Source organism: Vulpes vulpes, chromosome 16 (assembly GCF_048418805.1).
Source record: "Vulpes vulpes isolate BD-2025 chromosome 16, VulVul3, whole genome shotgun sequence".
In the NCBI taxonomy this organism is placed as follows: domain Eukaryota; kingdom Metazoa; phylum Chordata; class Mammalia; order Carnivora; family Canidae; genus Vulpes; species Vulpes vulpes.
This window is the reverse complement of record NC_132795.1, coordinates 52,209,096-52,232,996: the sequence shown is the minus strand read 5'-3', so window position 1 is coordinate 52,232,996 and position 23,901 is coordinate 52,209,096. Positions and strand designations below refer to the sequence as shown.

At 39.4% G+C, this 23,901-nt stretch overlaps 1 protein-coding gene across 8 annotated transcripts in view; it reads right to left on the bottom strand.

Annotated features, from left to right (window-relative positions):
• Positions 1–23,901, bottom strand: part of EFCAB6 (EF-hand calcium binding domain 6) — a 243,750-nt gene that overhangs the window by 125,189 nt on the left and 94,660 nt on the right. For all 8 annotated transcript variants that reach the window (XR_011997867.1, XR_011997868.1, XR_011997869.1 and 5 more), the window contains 5 exons: positions 12,949–13,059; positions 10,360–10,465; positions 4,424–4,591; positions 349–408; positions 97–257 (listed from right to left, as the gene is read on the bottom strand). Coding sequence is in view for 5 of the 8 variants with exons in the window: in XM_026017432.2 (XP_025873217.2) it covers positions 97–257; positions 349–408; positions 4,424–4,591; positions 10,360–10,465; positions 12,949–13,059 (606 nt within the window). In the remaining 3 variants the exon portion in view is untranslated. The remainder of the gene's footprint in view (positions 1–96; positions 258–348; positions 409–4,423; positions 4,592–10,359; positions 10,466–12,948; positions 13,060–23,901) is intronic.

Genomic DNA, 23,901 nt, shown 5'->3' with positions numbered 1-23,901 from the left:
ATCGATACTGCAAACACACATAGAAAAAGTTTTAGGATTATAAACAGACTCGATGAGAGACATGACCCGAATTAATTTCGTTACCAGAACACTCACTTCAGTAAATGTTCAATTGTTAAAAATGGGCAGAAGATGCGTATGATTTTCTTGAAATTATTTCGACCAATGAGCCCTGTGTCTCCGAGGTCATATGACCGTAGCATTTTGTAGAAAGCTTGGAGATTCCTAGCAATTGAGTCCTGAATGATTTCTTCCACCTAACATAAAAAACAAACACATTTAGCAAGCCGGACCTTTGTAACCTGGGATGGTAGCACCCTGGGACCACACGAGGGAAGTGTTACTTACCGAATCCCAAGCCAGAAGGAGAGGTGCCTTGGTGTCTGCAGAGGAGGAGAGTTTTTGTATCTAATTGGGAAAGAGAAAGTGTGTAAGTACGAATCTGTCCTAAAGGCAGTAGGAGCCTTGGAGGCAGACACATGGCTTTGTCCCTTTAGCCAATTAACTCTTGAGGTCATAAGCAAGGGGGTTTACCTCCTAACCCCCATGTGGAAATGGGGATCATGATTTTTAACTTACACTCATGAAAAAACAAAGTACTATAAACATGAAAAAAAATCTATCACCCAGCCTAAATAAACTCAAAATAAAAGAATAATGAGTTGGCATTTTTGCCTTTCAGAATGGTAAAAATTAAAAAGGAGGCAAACTGCCAGTGTCAATAAGGGATACTATTAGACAATCTGATAATCTACAGACTCCAGGGCAATAGTGACCGCCTCTGGGGAATGACGAGGGAACAGAACTAGAAGAAAAACTTACTTCTCACCATGTTCCCTTTTGCATCTTTTGCATTTTGTACTTTACACATATATTCCTCTGTTAAAATAATAAAAATAATTTCAAGGATAAAATGTATATTCTTTGACCCAATCATTTCTATTTCTGGAAATCTGTACGAATGGAATAATCACAGAATGGTGCAAAAAAGCAGGCACAATATCCATTGTAGCAAGATTTAGAAAAGTGGGGGGAGAAGAACATGTAGTTTACAACAGGGAATAGTTTACTCTGTATCTTTTAAAATCACACAGCAGAATTTTTATTGACCGTGTTAAGGACATGTTAGGGACAGCATGGACTGAAAAGTCATTAGTTACAGGATCTCATTTTAAAATAAAATAGGTATCATATATGAAGGTATGTATCCAATCTTCAAATTGCATACATATGTGCAGCTTTTTGTATATTAATTATACCGTAATAAAGCTGAAAACAAAGTGTGTGCAGGTATACAGCACAGGTACAAGGTTCAGAAGAATGTACAACAAAGTATAATAGTGGGTAATGATCCCTCAATGTTAGAACCAGTGGTGATTTTCCTTTTTTTCTATTTGCAAAACTGTGTTTTCTAATTTTTCTCCTTCATTCCTGTATGTTCATTCATTCATTCACCACACTGTTTCATGAGTTGGCCTGGCACTGGGCTAGCCCTCATGGGTACAACAGGCAGGAAAAACAGAAAGGCCTGTCTTCATGGAGGCATGACCACACAATGACCAAGTTGTGATACTGTGACCAGGCAGGCGTGTGAGGTCAGGGGCTGCCAGACAGGTTTTGGCAGAGGTATCACAGAAAGTTCCTGAGGAAGCTGTGGGTGCACTGAGACCTGCAGAGGACCATGAAGGGAATCCTGGCAGGAGCCACTGCATGGCCAGGAGGCAGGAGGGGCCTGGGGACACCTGAGGACCCGAGCCAGTGTGGCCCACAAGGATTCTGGGAAGTGGTCAGCAGGGCTGGACCACATGGGCACTTGCCATACTGGTTCGGAAGTTCTGCTTTCTTCTAGACCCTGGACAGCCACCTGAAGCTTTTAAGCATGGCAGCCAGCAGGACGTGGTTTATTTTAAACAAAGATCATGTCACTTGTCATGTGGAGAGCAGATCGTTTACATGTTCATATTCTGCTTTTAATTTTTTTTTTAACTTTTTAATTTATTTATGATAGTCACAGAGAGAGAGAGAGAGAGGCAGAGACACAGGCAGAGGAAGAAGCAGGCTCCATGCACTGGGAGCCCGATGTGGGATTCGATCCCGGGTCTCCAGGATCGCGCCCTGGGCCAAAGGCAGGCGCCAAACCGCTGCGCCACCCAGGGATCCCCATATTCTGCTTTTAGAGAAAAAAAAAACAACAAACAAACAGCTATGTGCTGGGACAGCCAGAGGCCACAATTCTCAGGAGCTAACACAGCGGAGTTCAGTGAGAGGTACAATTATTCTTTTCTGTGTGCGAGAGCCCTGCGACTTACTTTCAACCTAGGGTTCAAGGAGGACCAAATGACACTGGTTTAGGATGTGGTCACCACTTTGCACAAGGTGGGTGCTCAGGAAATCATATTAGTGAAAAGCTAATTTGTACCTGCGAAAAGAAGTCTATAACAAACATTGCAAAAAGAATCTGTTCATGCCAGAAATCTCACAGAGGAAGACATAGACATGGCCAACACGCACATGAGAAAATGCTCTGCATCACTTGCCATCAGGGAAATACAAATCAAAACCACAATGAGATACCACCTCACACCAGTGAGAATGGGGAAAATTAACAAGGCAGGAAACCACAAATGTTGGAGAGGATGCGGAGAAAAGGGAACCCTCTTACACTGTTGGTGGGAATGTGAACTGGTGCAGCCACTCTGGAAAACTGTGTGGAGGTTCCTCAAAGAGTTAAAAATAGAGCTGCCCTACGACCCAGCAATTGCACTGCTGGGGATTTACCCCAAAAATACAGATGCAATGAAACGCCGGGACACCTGCACCCCGATGTTTCTAGCAGCAATGTCCACAACAGCCAAACTGTGGAAGGAGCCTCAGTGTCCATTGAAAGATGAATGGATAAAGAAGATGTGGTTTATGTATACAATGGAATATTACTCAGCCATTAGAAACGACAAATACCCACCATTTGCTTCGACATGGATGGAACTGAAGGGTATTATGCTGAGTGAAATAAGTCAATCGGAGAAGGACAAACATTATATGTTCTCATTCATTTGGGGAATATAAATAATAGTGAAAGGGAATAGAAGGGAAGGGAGAAGAAATGGGTAGGAAATATCAGAAAGGGAGACAGAACATAAAGACTCCTAACTCTGGGAAACGAACTAGGGATGGTGGAAGGGGAGGAGGGCGGGGGGTGGGAGTGAATGGGTGACGGGCACTGAGGGGGGCACTTGACGGGATGAGCACTGGGTGTTACTCTGTATGTTGGCAAATTGAACACCAATAAAAAATAAATTTATTATTAAAAAAAAGAATCTGTTCATGCCTATCACATTAACTACCTGACACTAATTTTTAAAAATTCTTAAAATTTTTGAGTGCTAATCATTATTGAAGTTATAAAAGCATTCTGAAAAATAAAACCATCAAGTTTTCAAAAACCTAGTATGGATCACTAGAGGTAATAAACAGTTATTTTTTAAAATGGGGAACTAACAGGGTTACTGGGTGGTTCAGGTCATGATCTCAGAGTCCTGAGATGGAGCCTCATGTCAGGCTTCTTGCTCAGGATGGAGCCTGCTTCTCCCTTTCCCTCTGCCCCTCACCACCACTCATACTCTCTCTCACTCACTCTGTGTCTCAAATAAATAAAATCTTTAAAATGGGGAACGTAAAAACTCTTAAAATATTAATGAGAACCAAAGGAGTAATTAAAAAACATGCCCATGCAAGACATGGTTGCAGGAGGAGTGCTGCAAGCACAGTGTGAAAAGAAGGTACATCCTGTACACACAGGTGCTCTCATCCCAGGATGGGTTTCCAGAAATGTCAAATAACACCCTTCAATATGATTTAGACACTGAGAATTAAAATCAAACAACTCAAACACTAAACTCTTACTTAAAATGAAAATTAGAGTAGCTCAGTTGGTTAAGCATCCAACTTTTGATTTCAGCTCAGGTCGTGCTCTTGGGGTTGTGAGATCGAGCCCCACATCAGGCTCTGGACTCAGTGCAGAGTCTGCTTGGGATTCTCTCTCTCTCCCTTTGCCTCTTCCCCCATGCACACTCTCTCTAAAACAAATAAATAAATCTTTTTTTAAATGAAAATTAGGGACGCATGGGTGGCTCAGCAGTTGAGCGTCAGCCTTTGGCTCAGGATGTGATCCCAGGTTTTGGGATTGAGTCCCACATCAGGCTCCCTGTGAGGAGCCTGCTTCTCCCTCTGTCTATGTCTGCCTCTCTCTGTATGTCTCTCATGGATAAATAAAATTAAAATCTTAAAAAAAAAATTAACTCAGCTGAAAAACATGAAGTCCTCTATTTAAGACTATTTCACCGACCACCTCTTATTTCACTAAGAATACTTGAGTTTCGCACCATCAACAGAAAATCAAACATGAAGTCATCATAAAACTCACCTTAGGGGTCTCTTCAAGCAGTTCAATAAGTGTGTAGATGTTAACCCATCCGGTGTCCCCAGGGTCAAGCATTTGCATGAGCTCTTTGAATTCTGAATCACTGATTTTTACAATCATGCAATTTAGAATATATCGCAATTCTTTCCCCGTTATCTGTCCATCAGGTTTCTGAGCATGAGAGCATAAGGGAATCTCATTAAAATAGGAAAAAGGAAGGAAATGCATTCCATATACTAAGCATCATTGAATAAAGAGTGAGCTCTGGCCCAACAGAGTTATGATGAAGCAAGAATCCCTCAGGTGGCAGTCACTCTATAACACTGTGAGCCAAGAGCAGTGTGCTGGGTGGGTGCCGGGGGACTAAGTCCTTTCCAGGGACTGTCTATCAGGATGTGGGCAGGAGATGACCCCAAGTGAGGAAAGAGGCCAATGCTACAGGCACAGGCTGACCGCTGCCTTGGACTCGGGCTGAGTGCTGGCTGTCTCAGCAACTCCTGCCCCATCCCCACCTGAGGACTGCGTGGCTCAGCAGCAGAGGGCACAGAGCTTCCCGGCAATTCAATTACAACTTGCCAATTTACTAAAAATATTAATTATGCTTATTTTCACTCCCACCAACCTCATCAATTACATAAATGGACAATTACTTAGCAAGAAAAATTTCAGCCATGCTGCATAAAGAAAACGTATTATAAGCAAAATACTGTGAGGCAAATTCTTCCCCCAGAATAAAAAATTACCAATAAGCAAATTGAATATCGAAATAAAAGATACTGTTTACTGGAAAAACGGGGGAAATAAAGAACCCCTACCTTTCTCACAGAGAGACACTGTAGCTATTAGTGTGACAAAGGGGCTAAGTCATAAAGCAGCATATAAATGTCAGCCATTACTTTGGGTCCAAAATCAGAAAAAGATATAAAGTTGGTTTAGGGAAAATTAAGTAATTTTAAATTATTTATTTAAAAATAAATAATATGCCCGCTTGCTTTTTGGTTTGGGAGTGATCATCAAATTTTTAATGTCCAAGTAGGAAAATTATGATTCTTAATAAATTTACAGCATTATGAAACCATCACCACTGACTGGTTCCAGAACGTCCCATCATCTCATGTCTGTTTTCCCAACCTAAGGTAACTCGTCTATTTGCTGCCTCTCTGTATTCACTTTTTCCTGGGTATTTCAGGTAAACAAGCATACACTATATGCATCGGTATGCATTGCGCATCTGGCTTTTATCGCTTAGCATAACTACCTTTTGAGGTTCATTCAGGATGTATCATGAATCAGTATTTTGTTCTTTTTTTATCCTTGTTATCATCCCACTGTATGGATATGCCACATTTTGTTTATCTAATCACAAGTGGATAAACATTTGGATTGTTTCTGGCTTGGAGATTAGGAATAATGTTGATAGGAACATTTGCACTCAAGTCTTTGTGTGGACATGTTTTTACTTCTCTTGGCAGCTACCCACGAGAGGAACTACTGGATCATGTGGTACATTTCTGTTTAAATTTTAAAGAAATGACCATGTCGTTGTTTTAATGGCAACTTTACCACTTTACATTTCTACCAGCATGAGAGTGGTTGAGAGTTCCATCTCCACATCCTTGTCAACACTTATTACTGACTATGTGGGATGATTATCATCATCCCAGGGCTGGAAATCCCAGGGCTGGTAAGTGGTGTCTCAGTGTGTTTCGGACTTGTGTTTCCCTGATGTCTAGTGATGATGATGATCTTTTCATGTGCTCGTTGGCTATTCATGTGTCTTCTTTGATGAAATGTCTATTCAAATATTTTGCCTTTTTTTTTTATGATAGTCACAGAGAGAGAGACAGAGAGAGAGAGAGAGAGAGAGAGAGAGAGGCAGAGACATAGGCAGAGGGAGAAGCAGGCTCCATGCAGCGGGAGCTCGACGTGGGATCGATCCCGGGTCTCCAGGATCGCGCCCTGGGCCAAAGGCAGGCGCCAAACCGCTGCACCTCCCAGGGATCCCTATTTTGCCATTTTTTACACAGAGCTGTCTCCTGAGTTCTAAGAGTTCTTATATATTCTACATGCAAGTCCTTTACCGAATATATAATTTGCATACATTTTCTCCCAGAGCATGGCTTATCTTTTGGAGCACAATTTTTTAATTTTGAGAAGTCCAATTTACCAGGGGTTTTTTCCCCCTTTATGGATCATGCTTTTAGCGTATCTAAGAAATCCTTGCCTAATACAGGTCATAGAGATTTATGCATATGCCTTCTTCTAACAGTTTTGTCATTTTAACTCTTATATTTAGGTTTATGGCCCATTCTTGGTTAATTTTTGTATATGGAATATGGTAGTTCATCTTTTTGCAAATGGATATCCAATTGCCTCAAAACCATTTGTTGAAAAGATGATCCTTTCCCACACTGATCTTGTAAAAAATAAATTGACCATAAATGTCAGGGCTTATTTCTGGACTCTTAGTTCTGTACCATCAATCAATATGCCTATCCTCATGCCACTGGCACACTCTCCTGATATCATAACTTTGTACTAAGAATCAAAATCTGGAAGCTTAAGTGCTCTAACTTCATTCCTCTTTTCCAAGATTGGTTTTGGCTATTCAGCAACCTTTGCATTTCCATATGAATTTTAAGGTCAATTTTTTAATTTCTGCAAAAAAATCCAGTTGGCATTTTAATGGGGTTTGCAGCATTGAATCTATAGATCAATTTGGAGAGAGCTGCCATCTTAATATCGAGTCATCCAATCCATGAATATGGAATGTCTCTTTGTTCACTTACATTTCATTTAACAGCGCTTTGGAATTTTCAGCATTTAAGTTTGGTGCTTTTGTTAAATTTATTACTAGGTATTTTAGTCTTTTTGATGCTATCATAGAAATGCTTTCTGAAGTTCATTTTCAGATTGTTCATTGCTAGTTTATAGAAATATAACTGATTTTGTATATTGATCTTAGATCCTACAACCTTGATGAACTCATTATTTCTAGAAGTGTATGTGCATCACATTGTGAATAAAGACATTTTTCTTCCTTTCCAATCTGGATGCTTTTTATTTCTTTTCTTTCAAGATTGCACTGTCTAGAACTTCAATACAATGTCACATGGAAGCAGCAAAAGCTGACATTGTTGTGTTTTTCATGATCTCGGGGGAAAGTATTCAGTCTTTTTTTTTTTTTTAAGATTTTATTTATTTATTCTTGAGAGAGAGAGAGAGGCAGAGACACAGGCAGAGGGAGGAGCAGGCTCCATGCAGGGAGCCCGACGTGGGACTTGATCCCAGGTCTCCAGGATCACACCCCGGGCCGAAGGCAGGCACTAAACCACTGAGCCACCTGGGCTGCCCAAGTATTCAGTCTCTTAACATCAACTATGGTTAGCCATTAGTTATGGGTTCATTGTAGATGCCCTTCTTCAGTTTAAGGAATTTCCCTGCTATTCTTGTTGAAAGTTGCTATCATAAAACAATGTTGGACTTTTCAAATGTCCTTAATTCTACTAATACTGCACTACTATATTAACTGATTTTTTGGAAATCAAACCAACCCTGCAATCCTGAGATAAATCCCACATGGTCAGAGCATTTAATCTTTTTTATATTAGTTGCTGAGTTTGGTTCACTAATATTTTGCTGAGAATTTTTGCAACAATATTCACGAAGGATATTGTCTTTGATTTTCTATTCTTGTAGTCTCTTTGTCTGGCTTTAGTATTAGGATCATATTGGCCCCAGAAAATGAGGTGGGAAGCACTCCTTCCTCCTATATTTTCTGAAAGTTTGTGAAGGATTGTTATTATTTCTTTTATTAGGTATGTTTCTAGGCATTTGATTTTTTGAAAGATGTTAGAAATGATATTTTAAAATTCTTTTTCTAATTGTTTATTGTAGTTTATAGAAATAATATTGATCTTCAAAACAGTGACCTTGTTTCCAATGACCTTCTAAATTCTATTACTAATTCTAATATTTTCTGGAAGATAATTCTGGACTGTCTATTCAGGAAATAATGTAAGCTACAAATAATAACACTGAGAGTGGGTGAACAGGCAGGGTACAAATGGTTTCTGGGTGTTGGAAAGGGAGCCATATCAGGTTTAAATGTGAGTGACTGAGGTAATTGGGTCCACTCAGAGGGAAAGTGGCAGCGTGCACATACAGCTACTTGGGATACATGAGTTGGAGCAGATCTAAAGCAGTCTTTCCTACAATAATTCTGCATCCCTCTCTACAGCAGGAGTGGGACCTGCTTCCCCCTGTTGTCCTCTGCAGCCAGGCAAAATGCCTTTTACTGCCTACTCCTAGTCCCAAAATGTGCCCAAGACCAGGGCACGTGGTAGGGGGGTTGGGAGTCCCCATGTATCCATGTACTCTGCATGCACCATGCACTGTGCAACTCCATGGTTTCTGATAGTCACTGCTGTTATGTGACACTCTAGAGTGTGAGCTCATCATTGGCAGGGCCTTTGTATTACTCATCTATGTGTTCAGTGTTAAGTGCCCAAGGCTGGGCCCAGCGTGGGGCAGGTGCTTGATTCCTCATTCACATGACATGTTTGTTGATCAGCTCTGTTTGTACATCAATGACTGGTAAATAATCCAATATTTGGAGTGGTTAGCATGATTACAGTCCTCCATTAACAGAGATGAGATTTCACTATTTTTGATTAAATTACCCTAATATACCATAGTAGGTGCTGAGGCGGGTAAACACACAAAAACCTTCATTTATCTCTAAGAGGAGGCCCAGCCAGCACACTCCCAGGCAGCTCTGCCCAGGGTAGTTGGTTTGAATCCTGGCCCCACCATTCACTAGCTGGGAGCCTGAGGCTGGGTACTTACTATTGATGCTCCCTTTCCTTGGCAAATGAGGGCAAATAGAAATGATCAAATGGAGATAAAATTAGTGTCTACCTCACAGAGGTGCTGAGAAGCTGAAGTGAGTGAAGACAAGTAAATCACTTAAGACGGTATCTGGCATATTGCAAGCATGCGATATTCTTGTTTGTTCAGTAGAAGAGACCAAATCATATATGTCTATAGATTAACTAGTACAGCTGAGCTAGCTAAAATGTTCCCCCCTCTCCCGAAAACAGAATCCCAAATCTCTGAGTCTATGCTATACTCAGAAACCCTAAGCAATGGCATTCTAGATCAACAGGGGTGAGGAGTCTCCAGTACAAAGAGGAAACCTCTTTGCCACCTCCAGGCCATGTGGGCCCCTTCCCATAATGCTGTCCTGTAGCTGTCTTTATAGGAAGACTGCCACTGAGGCCAAGTACCTCCTCTTTTATACACAGTCATACTTGAGTCTGAGGCAAAGCAAGTCCCTGGACTCCTCCAGATTTACCAGATTCAGTTACTGAATATACTTAGTAAATAACAAACTTGGGAAATGTTGCATGTTTCAAAAGTATCCAAATGCTGCTTTCTAAAATAAACATTAAAGTGGGACGGAGCTAATATTCTGAGCAGGTTACAAATTCAAGAATTAGCCTCCTCTCTGCAGTACAATTAAACCAGGTAGGCTCTTTGGAATAAAGAAAACGTTCCTGTGATGGGCTACACATTGCTATGAACCCACACACTCTAGGCTGGGGTGGGGAAGGTTCCAGAGGTTAAGATTACTCATGACGGGCAGCCACTGTGTCCTTAATGACCTTGCCACACTTTGTTCTCTGCCCCTGGTGTCTCCCTCACTACCAGGCAGCACATTTTATGTCATCTGATCCCCTCAACTACACCCAACTCCTGAGGTCAGGCCCTATAGTCCTAAATGCTCAGAATAAGTCCTCGCATATGATAGGAGCTCAAAAAATGCCTGTTAACTGGATAAATGAATGAATATACAGCTTTTTTATTGGCCTTGTTCTAAGTGTTCACATTCTGAGAAACAATGAGGTTTTCCCCAGAGAAAGGTTTCAAAATCTTACAGTGTTGGCGATCAGGAGTGCTTTCTTCAATGATGTATAGTGATCCTCTTGTCTAGATAACTTTGTGATAATGTTTTCCTTGCAAGATTGATCTCTAGAAGTGATGCTACAGGAGGGAGAAGAGGAAAACAGGAATAAGGTTATGTTCTTGTGCTTTGTTCTTTCTTAATGCAAAGGGGGAAAAAAGCATCTTACTTTATCATAACACTTTATTTGTGGCTCTTCTTCCTGAAGGTGTAATGTGCTTGTGCAGGTCCACCTGTCATTCAGGGGGGTGGTCTCTGACAGGGGACAGGGTGTGGACACCATTACTCTTGCTGTGGCATCACTGTTCTCTCCCCATGCTGGCTAACTGTGGCCAGCCATCTTGCCAGTCTGTGCCTTTAGTTTCAAAGAGACCAGGAAAGAGGCACCTGGGTGGCTCAGTCAGTTAGGTACCTGACTCTTGATTTTAGCTCAGGTCATGATCTCAGGGTCGTGGGATCAAGCCCTGCGTGGTGCTCCACACTGGGTGTGGAACCTGCTTGGGATTCTCTCTCTCCCTCTCCCTCTGCCCCTTGCCCTGCTCACTCGTGCTCTCTCTCATAAAAAGAGAGAGAAAGAGAGAGAGAGACCAGGAAAGAGAGTATGGTCACTGCTGAGACCATCACCTCCCTGTGTGTATGGGCAGTATCCTGAGGCACACTCACCTACATGATAACTGGGCACACACTTCCCATGTTAAAGTAGTGGGAATGTCAACCTTCACAGCCTTCCCTTCTCTGTTGAAAAGGGCCACAGCCACCTACATTATTGGAACTCTCTCCTTTTCTTGCCCCTTCCATCCATCCCCTGAGTGCAGAGCCATCAGCCTACACATGTGCCCCTGAAGGCTTATGACCATCCACTCTGGAGACCAAAGCCAACTTTACTCTGGACTCTGATCAGAAGAGGGCTGGCTGCAGAATCCTGTAATATGAAACTACAGATGCCTCCGTCAGCCTCTGGTTTTCAGTGTTCAGTGGGACAGGATGACATTTCCCACCAAGCAAAGAATGATGGTGAATCAGCTGAACCATTCTCAAATTTGTTGGGGGGATTTTATTGCTGCATCCACACAGCCATCTTAGCTTTTTCCAGTTGTATAAAAACTTATAAACACACACACCTACTACCATTTTTAAGAAACATAAAAGTAGCAGAATTCATGACTCTGAGTTGCTCATGTGACTCACGGAGCCTTTTTTCTACAGATCACTAGCATAGGAATGAAGGGAGACTGCTGCGGTAATTATTACCTTCTACAATACCACTGATGTTGGGGCCCCATAGTTCTATGGGGGGGGGTGGGGACTGTCTCATGCACTATGGGATGTTTAGTGGTATCCCTGGCCTATACCTGCTAGGTATCAGTAGTATCCCCATCCCAGCTGTGACAACCAAAATGTCTCAGGAAATTGCTAAAGATCTCCTAGGGGGCCAGGGTTGCCTCTAGTTGAGAAACACTGTTTCAAAGTAAATAAAATTCAAATTTTAATTCTTTCCTATCTTTCAGATAAGAAAATCATTTTAAACGCCCCCCCACCCCGCACAAAAATAGAAGTAACTTCACTTAAGAAATAAACTCCGAGAGTTGCATCTCAGGGATTGGAATGGGGGTGTGGGGGGTGGGGAGGGAGCTCTAAATACCTAGAAGGCTGGTAACCAGGGCAGTTCATCAAATATTCATAAATCCGTGAGACAGGAATAGGACCTAGTGAAATGGGAATTAACTCTGTGGTATATTTTACTTTACAATAGAGCATAGTGCTTTCAATGAACGTGCCAAGATTATAAAAAGCCTGTTTTTTCCTTTAAGATTTATATAGGACGATCAATACAGGACACACATCAACATAAACAAAATACTTCTTAGAGCAAAAGCCTAAATTCTAAAATGTCATATTATTAAGTACTTTTTTAATATTTTGGGCCCTATCGCAGTTTATGTGATCATATAAATCTGAAGTTATAATAGACATTAAAGTACAAAGGAAAAGAAAAAGAAAAGAAAAAAAAGAAAAAGAAAAAGAAAAAAATAAAATACTTGTCTGCCCTCAAAAAAAAAAAAAAAAAAAAAAGACATTAGAATGAAAATAGAAATAATGGTGCTCAAGGCAAATAATCCTCCCTGACCTGCAATACCTGCATCATGCAGAGAGGGGTCAGGAAGCAAGTGAACGTGGATTGTTCCTTTCTAAAGAACACTTAACCAAGCACGCTTCCCAAATTTTCCAAGAATACACTTAAAGCTCAGTATAACGTTGGCAGTGTTGATATGCATACCTAAAACATTCAAGCTCCGTTTCTGCCTCCACTCACTGAGCAGATCTAGTTAAGACCCTTATAGTCTTATTTCCTTAATTAGAAACTATAAGTATACCCACCTTATAGCTTAAGGCCATTTTAAATAGGAATACCGTATGGGAAATAACTGACAAACTATAAATCACTTTGTAAAGTTCATGATTATGCAATGAAGACTAATTTGTTATTCAAAAAAAAAAAATGAAGAAAAAGTAATTCAAATATGTGTAAATAAAATTTAGTTTTTGTTTTTTTTTAACATACCTATTTCTTTTTGTCGGAGGAACTGTATTGTTGACTTCCAACCACTGGGGTTCATAAAGTGATGTTAGAAATTGTTTCCAATTGATTTTGGTGGTGGTTTTAAGTCCAAATCTAGATTTAAAAAACATGTATTATTTTAAACATTTTTTCCATTTTGCTGCATGGATTAGTTGCTTGATAATGAATTGAAGATGACAGGAAATGAATTTATATGAAGTTTCAAATCTAAGGTAAACAAAATAATTTAGTAAAATTTTACTATAAATTGACTTTCAAAAAGCAAGGAAAATCAAACTCATTCTACATCTCCATGTCTCTGTATTCCCTTAGCAGTAGCAGACGCTGAAGGAAGAAACAAAGCAATTTGAATAAAATTCTCCTGTCCACCAAATAGTTCTTTCAGAGTCACTATCTGGAGAGCTCAGTCACTGTGGGAGGCCACATAAAGGCCCAAGGCATGCACATACTGATTCCTGGGATCTGTGAGTGTGACCTCAAAGGGCAAAAAGAACTCTGCAGATGCTATTAAGGATGTGGATGTGGACATGGGAGAGCACCCAGCTTACCAGGTGGCCAATCTAATCATAGGAGTTCTTAAAATCAGAGTGTTTCTCCCAGCTGCAGCTAGAAAAAGATATGAGGACAGGGGAGAGGCCAAAGAGGAGGCTGCAGATGCAGGAAGGGCCACATGCCCAGGAACACAGGTGCTTCTAGACGCTGGAAAAGACAAGAAACAGACTCCTCACTTCTCCCCTAGGCTTGTGCTATTTTGTTATGGTAGCAATTGAAAACCAGTACAGATTTTAAATCTCAGCAAGAATAAGTACCCGGAAAATTGTTCCAAGAGCAAATGGCCAAAGTTAACGTGGCCCCATCATTCAGGGCCCAGGGATTTCAGCAGAGCAAGATGCCAGCGGGAGCAACCTGATGAGAGCTCAGAAAAGACCAAAGTGCGAGTCCCTGCTCCTTTGTTCCTTACCTATGCAACCCCAGACAAGTTGCTTACTACTCTAATTGTCTATTTTTCTCATCTATAAAATGATGAGAACCCTCCCTTACTACTGGGAGGGTTGCTATAAGGATTAAAGCTGCTAGATCAACAAGCCCCTCCTGCAGTACTGGATCACCAGCACACCCTTCTCTACTGTCCATGTGGCTTATACTACGCATCATCCACACTTCCATAACAGGGGAGCAAAAAGTATTTAGGCTGAGATCCTTAAACAACAGCGTGAGACGCAGAAGCAGGAGACACCACAAGACGGACCACCCTGTTTTGATTGCTAAATTTCGTGGCTGTAAGGAAACTGGTCTCATGTAGATCAAATGTGAGCCACATGAGAAAGTGCAAGTGTGCATGTGCATGTGTACATGCACGCACACACACAGTCATACAGCCATGCTGGCCCTTTGGTTCTTCAGAAGGGTTGTGCTCTTCCTCATCCTAGGTCCCTTACGTTTGCTGCTTCCTTTGCCAATTGCCACACTCCCCACCCTGCTTCCCATGCTTTAGTTAATTCTGCACCTCTTTTAAGTTCAACTTATTCATTACTTTCTCAAGAAAGCATTCTCTGATTTCCATAACCAGGGCTCTTTGCTCTATTACCTTGTCTTATAAGGAGGCACTATGCCTCCTTCCTTTATAGCATTTATCACTAAGGATTAATATTATTAGCATTTAAAACTTGCATAGCACTTTGATCATGATTGTGATTATAGCACCTAATGCTTGATAAATGGTTATTACTTCCACTTCTGATCTTAGCATCATATACGTATTCATGAGAAAGAAAGATATTAACTGATTGATTGATTGATTGGTTGATTTTCATTAGGTATACATGGCAACATCAATAAGTACACTGTGACAGTGGCCTAATGCCCTGCTGCTTACATACGACACAATTTCATCATTTGTCCCCAGCCTGCCTTCCTCACGTTGCCTAAGATTTTGATAGTTTGTTAATACTATATATTTTCATCTTAAATTTGAGCAAGTTAGAAATTAATTTTCTATAATGGAAACACTGTGCCTACCATTAAAAGTAGAATCAGCTTCGTATATTATGTTTAGGAAATTACCTTACTCTTTGGGAAAAAAATCAAATTAGATCTTCGTATGATATACTAAATTAAATTCAAAATAGATGAAGAAGCGAAAACATAAATGCTAGGACCATTAAAAAAGGAAAATCCATGTACCTACTCACCTAGTGTTGGAATAAGAATGGGTTTTTAAGCAACATTAAAGAGGGGGAATCACAAACTTCCCCAGTTAATAATGTCAACATAAAAAAAAATCCATATGCCAGAAATATTGGAACATTTAAGAGCCAGACTTGCAAAAATTATCTATTATTACGTATAACAAAATGGTGATTTTCTTAAAACATTGTTTGTACAAATTAATATAAAAAAACTAAAACTTTATTTCCCTTCCCAGTAATAGTGGAGTAAGATCCTACTAGACCAATCCCCCTGCAGACAGCCACAATAAACTCTGGGTGTAATACCAAAAGCAGCTACAGAGTGAACAGAAGTGGGCACACTCTGGTAGACAATCCATGCTGAGAGGAGTGGAGTTGTGATGGGTATTTTCAATGCTTTCAGCCTGGTGCTACACATGCAGCATGAGGGGTGGCAAGGGCACCAGTAAAAAAGTTTGTTCTGGAACACTTGAAGTCCAAACCCAGGTGAACCATAACCTCTAGAGAGAAAGAGGAAATCCTGAAGAGAAAAAAACAGAGAGGGATCCCCAAATTCTGTCCTACCACATTTCTGACTGGCTCTGAATCTCACATGATCAGAACCTACTCAAAATTGCTTATATACAAAAGATATGAACTAAGATCCAAATTGCCACCTAAGAAACGGTATGTAGTAGGAGACCAACCAAAATAACTGCCTAGTAAAACAAGAGAAACAACATTCACTGCAAAAATAATAACAAAATTTAGAGTCTTCACAATTTAATATTCAAGATGTTGAGGAATGAATCTAAAATTATAGAATAGATTGGGGCACCTGGGTAGCTTATTTGGTTGAGTGGCTGACTCTTGATTTCAGCTCAGATCATGATCTCAGAGTCATGAGATTGAGCCCATATAGGACTCCATCCTCAATGGACAGTCTGCTTAAGGATACTCTCTCCCTCTGCCCCTCCTTCTGCTCAAGTGCGTGCAAGTGCACAAGCACTCTCTCTTATAAATAAGCAAATCTTTAAAAAATAAAAATAAAAAATTATAGAACATATTTTAAAGATAGGAAAATGGAACATTACTAGGGAGAAAAGTCTGACATACATGCAATTGGAATCACATAAGGAGAGGAAAGAATGAATGGGGCAGAAAAAAGGGACACCTGAGTAGCTCAGTGGTTGGGTGTCTGCCTTAGGCTTGGGGAGTGGTCCTGGAGTTCCGAGATCAAGTCCCACATTGGGCTCCCTGCATGGAGCCTGCTTCTCCCTCTGCCTGTGTCTCTGCCTCTCTCTGTGTCTCTCATGAATAAATAAATAAAATCTTAAAAAAGAAAAAGAATGGAGCAGAAAAGAATATTTAAAGACAGAAAGGCCGGGATCCCTGGGTGGCGCAGCAGTTTGGCGCCTGCCTTTGGCCCAGGGCGCGATCCTGGGGACCCGGGATCGAATCCCACGTCGGGCTCCCGGTGCATGGAGCCTGCTTCTCCCTCTGCCTGTGTCTCTGCCTCTCTCTCATCTCTCTCTGTGTGATTATCATAAATAAATAAATAAAAATAAAAAAATAAAAATAAAAATAAAAATAAATTAAAAAAAAAAAAGACAGGCCAAAATTTCCCCAAATTTGATTAAAGGTTATCCATTTACAGATTGAAGATGTTCAACAAAAACCAAGTAGAATGCACATGAAAAAGGCCATGCCAAGATTACAAAGTCAAATTCAAAGAGTAAATCTTGAATGCAACAAGAGAAAAATTACTCATTACATGCAAGAGGACAATTTAACAGATGACTTCTCATCCAAAATCATGGAAGCCAAAAGAAGTGGAACAACATTACCAAGTGCTAAAAGAAAAAAAAAATGTTACTCAAGAATTTTTCATCTAAGAAAATATCCTTCAAAAATGAAGGATAAATGAAGACATTTCTAAATAAAAGAAAGCTAAGGGAGTCCATCTATAGTGAGCCAGTAACTCAATAAAAGAAGTTCTTTAGGTTGAAGGAAAATGATAGCAGATGAAGACCTCAACTCTTCTTAAAAGAATGAGGAAAGTATCAGAATGGTAAATATTTGAAAAAATACAAAAGGCTATTTTTTTTTTTTTGCTTTTCAAACTCTTAATTTTTTAATTTATTATTCATGAAAGACACAGAGAGAGAGAGAGACAGAGAGAAAGAGGCAGAGACACAGGTAGAGGGAGAAGCAGGCTCCATGCAGGGAGCCTGATGTGGGACTCAATCCCAGGTCTCCAGGATCACACCCTGGGCTGAAGGTGGCGCTAAACTGCTGAGCCACCTGGGCTGCCCAAACTCTTCTTAATTTATTCATAGTTATTTAAAGCAAAAAAGAAATAACATTGTTTTGTGACGTTTATTACATAGGTAGGTATAATACATATAGTACCCACAGTATAAAAGACATGGGGGGCAGAATGTAGACCCATATTGCTTATGTAGGTTCAACAATTTATGTGAAGTGGTACAGTATTAACTGTACACAGGCTGAGAGCAGTAAAAATGTATACTATAATCCCCATGAAAAATTATACAAAGATGTATAGGTAAAAAGACCATAAGAAAATTAAAATTGAGTTCTAAAAAAATTCCAATATCTGAAAAGAAGAAAACAAATCTGAAGACCAAACAAAAAGCAAAACAAACAAACAAACAAAGAAAAAAAAACCGGAAAACCCAAATCCAAATATATCAATAATTACTTTAAATATTAATGGACTAAACATTTGAATTGGATTTTTTTAAAGATCCAAATTTATGCATTTACAAAAAAGGCACTGTGGTTTTTATTCTGTTGTTGTTCGTTTTTGTTTTTAAGAGAGTGAGCACATGTGTGATGGTGGGGAGGGAGCAGAAAGAGAAGTAGTGAAAATCTTAATCAAGCTCCACACTCAGTTGGAGCCCAATGTGGGGCTCAATCCCAAGACCCTGAGATCATAACCCAAGCCCAAATCAAGGCTCAGACGCTTAACTGACTGAGCTACCCAGGAACCCCAAAAGGCACATTTAATATAAAGACATAGATAGGTTGAAAATAAAAGGACACTATCTTAAGCCACATGGTCAAGGTCAACCTCAACAGTGACAAGTCATATTGATACCATGCATCCTTGATACGATGTGACAAGAATGATACTTTACCTCTGTGGTCTTCGAAAAACACATTACCCCAGTCTAATCAGTAAAATTCCAGTTGAGGACATTTTATAAAATATCTGACCAAAGATCCTCGAAACTAGCAAGGTCATTAAAAAACAAGAAAAGTCTGAGAAAGTGTCAGAACCAAGATAAGCTTAAGGACACATGACTACTAAATGTAATGGGGTATCCTAGGTGATATCCTGGAACAGAAAAAGGTATTAGGGGAAAACTGAGGGAAGATGAATAAAGTATGGACTAACAAAATAGTTACCACTATTAACATAATATTAGTTACATCAATACATCAATATTAGTTCATTAACTGTGAAAAATGTACCATACTAATGTAAGATGTTAATAATAGGGGAAACTGGGTGTGGGGTATATGAAAATTCTCTGCACTATCTTCATAATAATTATATAAATATAAAACTGTTCTGAAATAAAATGGTTATTTTTTAAAAGGATAATGAGGGAGGGCAGCCTGGGTGGTTCAGCGGTAGTGCCTGCCTTTGGCCCAGGGTGTGATCCTGGGGGCCGGGGATCCAGTCCTGCATTGGGCTCCCTCCATGGAGCCTGCTTCTCCCTCTGCCTGTATCTCTGCCTCTCTCACTCTGTGTCTCTCATGAATAAACAAAATCTTAAAAAAAAAAAAAAAGGATAATGACGGAATATTATGAATAGCTTTGTCAATACATTTGACAATTAAGATGAAATGGAATGTGTTGAAAAAACACAAATTACCAAAAATGACCTGAGAAGAAACAGAACACTTGAATAATTCCATATTTAATTTTTTTAATTTAAAACATTCCCAGAAAGAAAACTTCAGACCTAAATGGCTTCTCAAGTGAATTTTACCAAACATATAAGGAAAATAAATAATGCTGGTTAGAAAGTAGAGAGGAAGAAAACATTTCTCAACCAATTTTCCAAGGTCAGTGTTAATCTGATCCCAAACTGAGGGAAGTATTTTACAAGAAAGGGCAACTTTAGACAAATATCACATGAAAAAAGATGCCAAAAAATTTTTAACAAAATTATACCAAATAAAAGCAAATATACAAAAAGGATACTATATTATGATGAAGTGGGGTTTAATTCCAGATGCAAGTTGGCCTAACATTTTGAAGTCAATCAATGTAATTCACTATTTAATAGAATAATGGAAGAAAATGACATGATATCAGAGTAGATGCAGAAAAATCATTTGACAAAAACACACATGTGAAAAAAAAAATTTCAACAAAATAGGAATAGAAAGGATTCCCTTAACCTAATAAAGGGCATCTATAAGAAATCCATGGCTAACATCACACTATGGTGTAAGATAGAATGCTTTCTACCTAAAATCATATCAGAAAAAGGTAAAGATGTCTAATTTTGCCATTTGGATTCAGCATTGGACTTAATGTATCACCCAGTAAAATAAATCAAGAAAAAAAAAAAGGGATAAAGATTGCAAAGGAAGATACAAGCTTGCCTTTATTTGCAAGCAAAAGGACTGTATTTCAAAACACTAGAAAATCTATTAAGAAGACATTTGAACTAACCAGTGAATTTAGTAAGGTCACAGAGTTCTAAGTTAATATACAAAATTCATTGTATTTCTAATTATTGGCCATGAATAATTAGAAAATGAAATTTTAAAACATTTCATTTGCAACTGCATAAAAATACTTAGGAATAAATATAATACATAAGATTTGAGCATTATAAACAAAATCTTGCCTAGGGAAATTAAACACCTAAATAAATGGAAAGATATACCATGTCCATGGAGTAGAAAACTGAATATGGTTAATGTGGCAATTCTCCCCACTATATTCACAATTAAATTCCTAACAGGCTTTTTTTTTTTTTTTTTTTTAGCATATTGAGAAACTGATTCTAAAATGCATAGAAAGGCAAAGACTCTAGAATAGTCAAACAATTTTGAAAGGGAAGAACAAGTCTGGAGGAGTTGCACACCTTATTTTAAGACTTAACTATTTAGGGATCCCTGGGTGGCGCAGTGGTTTGGGGCCTGCCTTTGGCCCAGGGTGCAATCCTGGAGACCCGGGATCGAATCCCACATCAGGCTCCTGGTGCATGGAGCCTGCTTCTCCCTCTGCCTGTGTCTCTGCCTCTCTCTCTCTCTCTGTGTGACTATCATAAATAAATAAAAATAAAAGACTTAACTATTTAGCTACAGTAGTCAAGACCATGTGATATTGATGTGAGAATAAACTTATAGAATAATGGAAGAGACAGAGTCCAGAAATCTACTCACACTTATATAATCAGTTGATTTTCAATAAAGGTGCAAAATAGTTCATCAGAGAAATGGCAGCCTTTTCAACAAATGATGCTGGAACAGCTGAATATCTAGACAGAAACCGAGTGAACCTCCACCCTTACTTCACACCATACACAAAAATCAACTGAAATGGATATCCCATAAAAATTATCTGTAACAGATTTTTAAGTAGATAAAACAGACTTCATTAAAATTAAAAACTTTTGTACTTCAAAATAGAGCTAAGAAAAAAGAAAAGCAAGCCACACCGAAGGTAAATACATAAACATATGTAGCTAACAAAGAAATCATATCTAGGATATGTAAAAAACTCTTACAAATCAATAATAGGGACATAAACCATACAATAAAATGGACAAAAGATTTGTACATATACTTTTTTAAAAAGATTATTTATTTATTTATTTATTTATTTATTTATTTATTTATTCATGAAAGACACAGAGAGAAAGGTAGAGACATAGGCAGAGGGAGAAGCAGGCTCCCTCCAAGGAGCCTGATGCAGGACTTGATCTCTGGACCCTGGAATCACGCCCTGAGCCAAAGGCAAACACTCAACCACTGAGCCACCCGGGCGTCCTCTGTATTTTTTTTTTTTTATTCATGAGAGACACAGAGAGAGGCAGAGACACAGGCAGAGGGAGAAGCAGGCTCCACGTAGGGAGCCCGACATGGGACTCGATCCTGGGACTCCAGGATCACATCCTGGGCTGAAGACAGGCGCTAAACCGCTGAGCCACCCGGACTGCCCTGTATATAAACTTTTAAAAAGAATATATATAAATGGCCAATGATAACATGAAAATAGGTGCAACATTATTAGTCATCAGGACAATGCAAATTAAAGCAGAATTCAATATCTTTACACACTACTCAAACAGGTAAAATTAAGAAGATTGGCAATACCAAGCATTAATGAAGATGTAAAGCCTCTGGAATTCTTACATGTTATTGACAGAACTGCAAAATGGTACAGTTACTTTGGAAAAAAGTTTGACACTGTCTCATAAACTAAACATACACTCAAGCCTACAATCCAGCAATTTTATTACTAGGTATTTACCCAAGAGAAATGGAAACATGTATCCACACCAATAACTGTATGTAAATGTTTACAAAACATCTTCTGTAATGACCCCAAACTGAAAATAACCCAATTGTCAAATGGTGAATGGATTAGCAAATTGTGGTAAGCAAATAATGACAATAACAATTAGAAATGTTAGGATATGTAACAAGATGGATGAATCTTAAAAACATGGTAAGTGAGGGGGTACCTAGGTGGTGCAGTCAGTTAAGTGTCTGCCTTTGGCTCAGGTCATGATCCTGGGGTCCTGGGATTGAGCCCTGCATTGGGCACTCTGTTCAGCAGGGAGCCTGCTTTCCCACTGCTTAGGCAGTCTCTCTCTTTCACCCTCTCTCACTCTCTTGCTCTCCCTCTATCTCAAATAAATAAACAAAATCTTTTTTTAAAAAAACATGGTAATTGAGGAAAGTAGTCCAACACAAAAGAGTACATCCTGTATTATTCCATTTATGAGAACTCCTAGAAAAGTGAAAACTATACTGACAATGATATAGAATGATCAGTGGTTGCTGGAGCTGAAGGTCAGTGAAGGGGGTTGGTTACAAAGGGCCAAGAGTAGAATTGTAGGGTCAGGGAAGTATTCTATATATTGACTGTGGCAGGGGTTAGATAAATAGATATAATTGCCAAATTCATTAAACTATGCCCTTGAGAATGAATTTTGTTTTATGTAACTTATATTCGAGTAAAACATTTTTAAATAGAAGATGGTTAGAGGACATGGATGAATAATTACTCACAGAGAAAGTATGTAAGACTTTTAAACATGAAAAATGTGCAAGCACAACATCAACCAAGGACCCGCAAATCTAAACAGCGGTAGGGAACTCTCCTTTCACCTGTCAGATTCTCAAGGATCTAGAAGTGGCAATGTGGAACGCCAGCAAAAAGCCTCTCACAAGCCACCCTTGTAAAAATAAATTAACACCTTCCTGAAGTGCATTTGAGCAATATATAATGGAAACCTTAGAAATGTTTAAACCTTTGACTCAAGGGTTAACAAAACATACTGTGGCCATTAAAAATTAATTTCAACAGCTTTTTAATGACATAAAAAATGCTCCTGATACAATACCGTGTGAGTAAACAGACCACAATTTGTACCTCAAATGACCTCAACGATGTTAAATGTGCATGGAGTGTGTGTACATGTGCACACAAAGAAATTCTGTAAGAAAACATACTAAAATATTAGTAGCAGTTATCTTTGGCTGTTATGATGGGTAATTTCTTTTTCTTTCATGGTTTCCCCTATTTTCCAGTTGGAGCCTGTATAGCTTTTTTCAACATGAATAAACACATGAATGAAACAATTTTTGGAAAATCAGCACCAATTCTGCTAGAAATCACATGAATAATCATTATCCAAAGGTCACAGAGATATAGGTGAGTCTTTTAGTCTTAAAAATGTCCCAAGGATTTTTTTTTTTTTTTCTTCAGCCAGCTCTCCCTCTGGATTCTGATGTTGGGTGCCCAGGAGCATTCCCATACAACTTTCCCATCCCATGAATTCGACTTACAGCAGCACATGGCTCCATCTATGGAGAAGGGAACAGAAAAACACAGATGTGTCATGTTGTTCCAAAGAGTCTGGATTCCATTCAACAAGGGGGTGCTGTCAGAGGACGTGGCAAAGAGAAAAAGGGTGGAGAAACTAATCCCATGAGCCAGAGGGACCAAGAAGTTTCAGCCAAGAGGAGGGTCATCAGAACTGAAAGGATGGGGAGACCTGCGACAGGCAGGGATGGTGATGGTAAGAGACAAAAGGAAGATGTAACAAGTGTGGGGAATGAACCTCCGTTCAATCTCTAATGCTAACAACGCCCATCTCTCACTCCTCTTCTCTAACCACATGCACTCTCTTGGCAACTTCTTCTATTCTCTGGCTTTAGGTACCATCTACATTGATCTGTAACAAAGCTGATGCCTGTATTTCTGTCTCTAGCCTGGACTTCTTTTTCTGAGCTTCCAACAGCCTACTCAGCATCAATAGTTTGGATTTCTAACAGGCATCTTAAACTTAACACATCCAGCATTAAACTATTTTTGACTTCTGTCCCCTAATCTGTTTTCCTTCCTCCCATCTTCAAATACACCAAGTTTCCACTTCCATGAAAGCCTCTGCATAGGTCTGTTGGCCTGGGATGCTCTTCCTCCCACAACAAATACAACATGACTGATGTGCTCTAAGTTTGCACAACCCAGCAGACTTCCTTT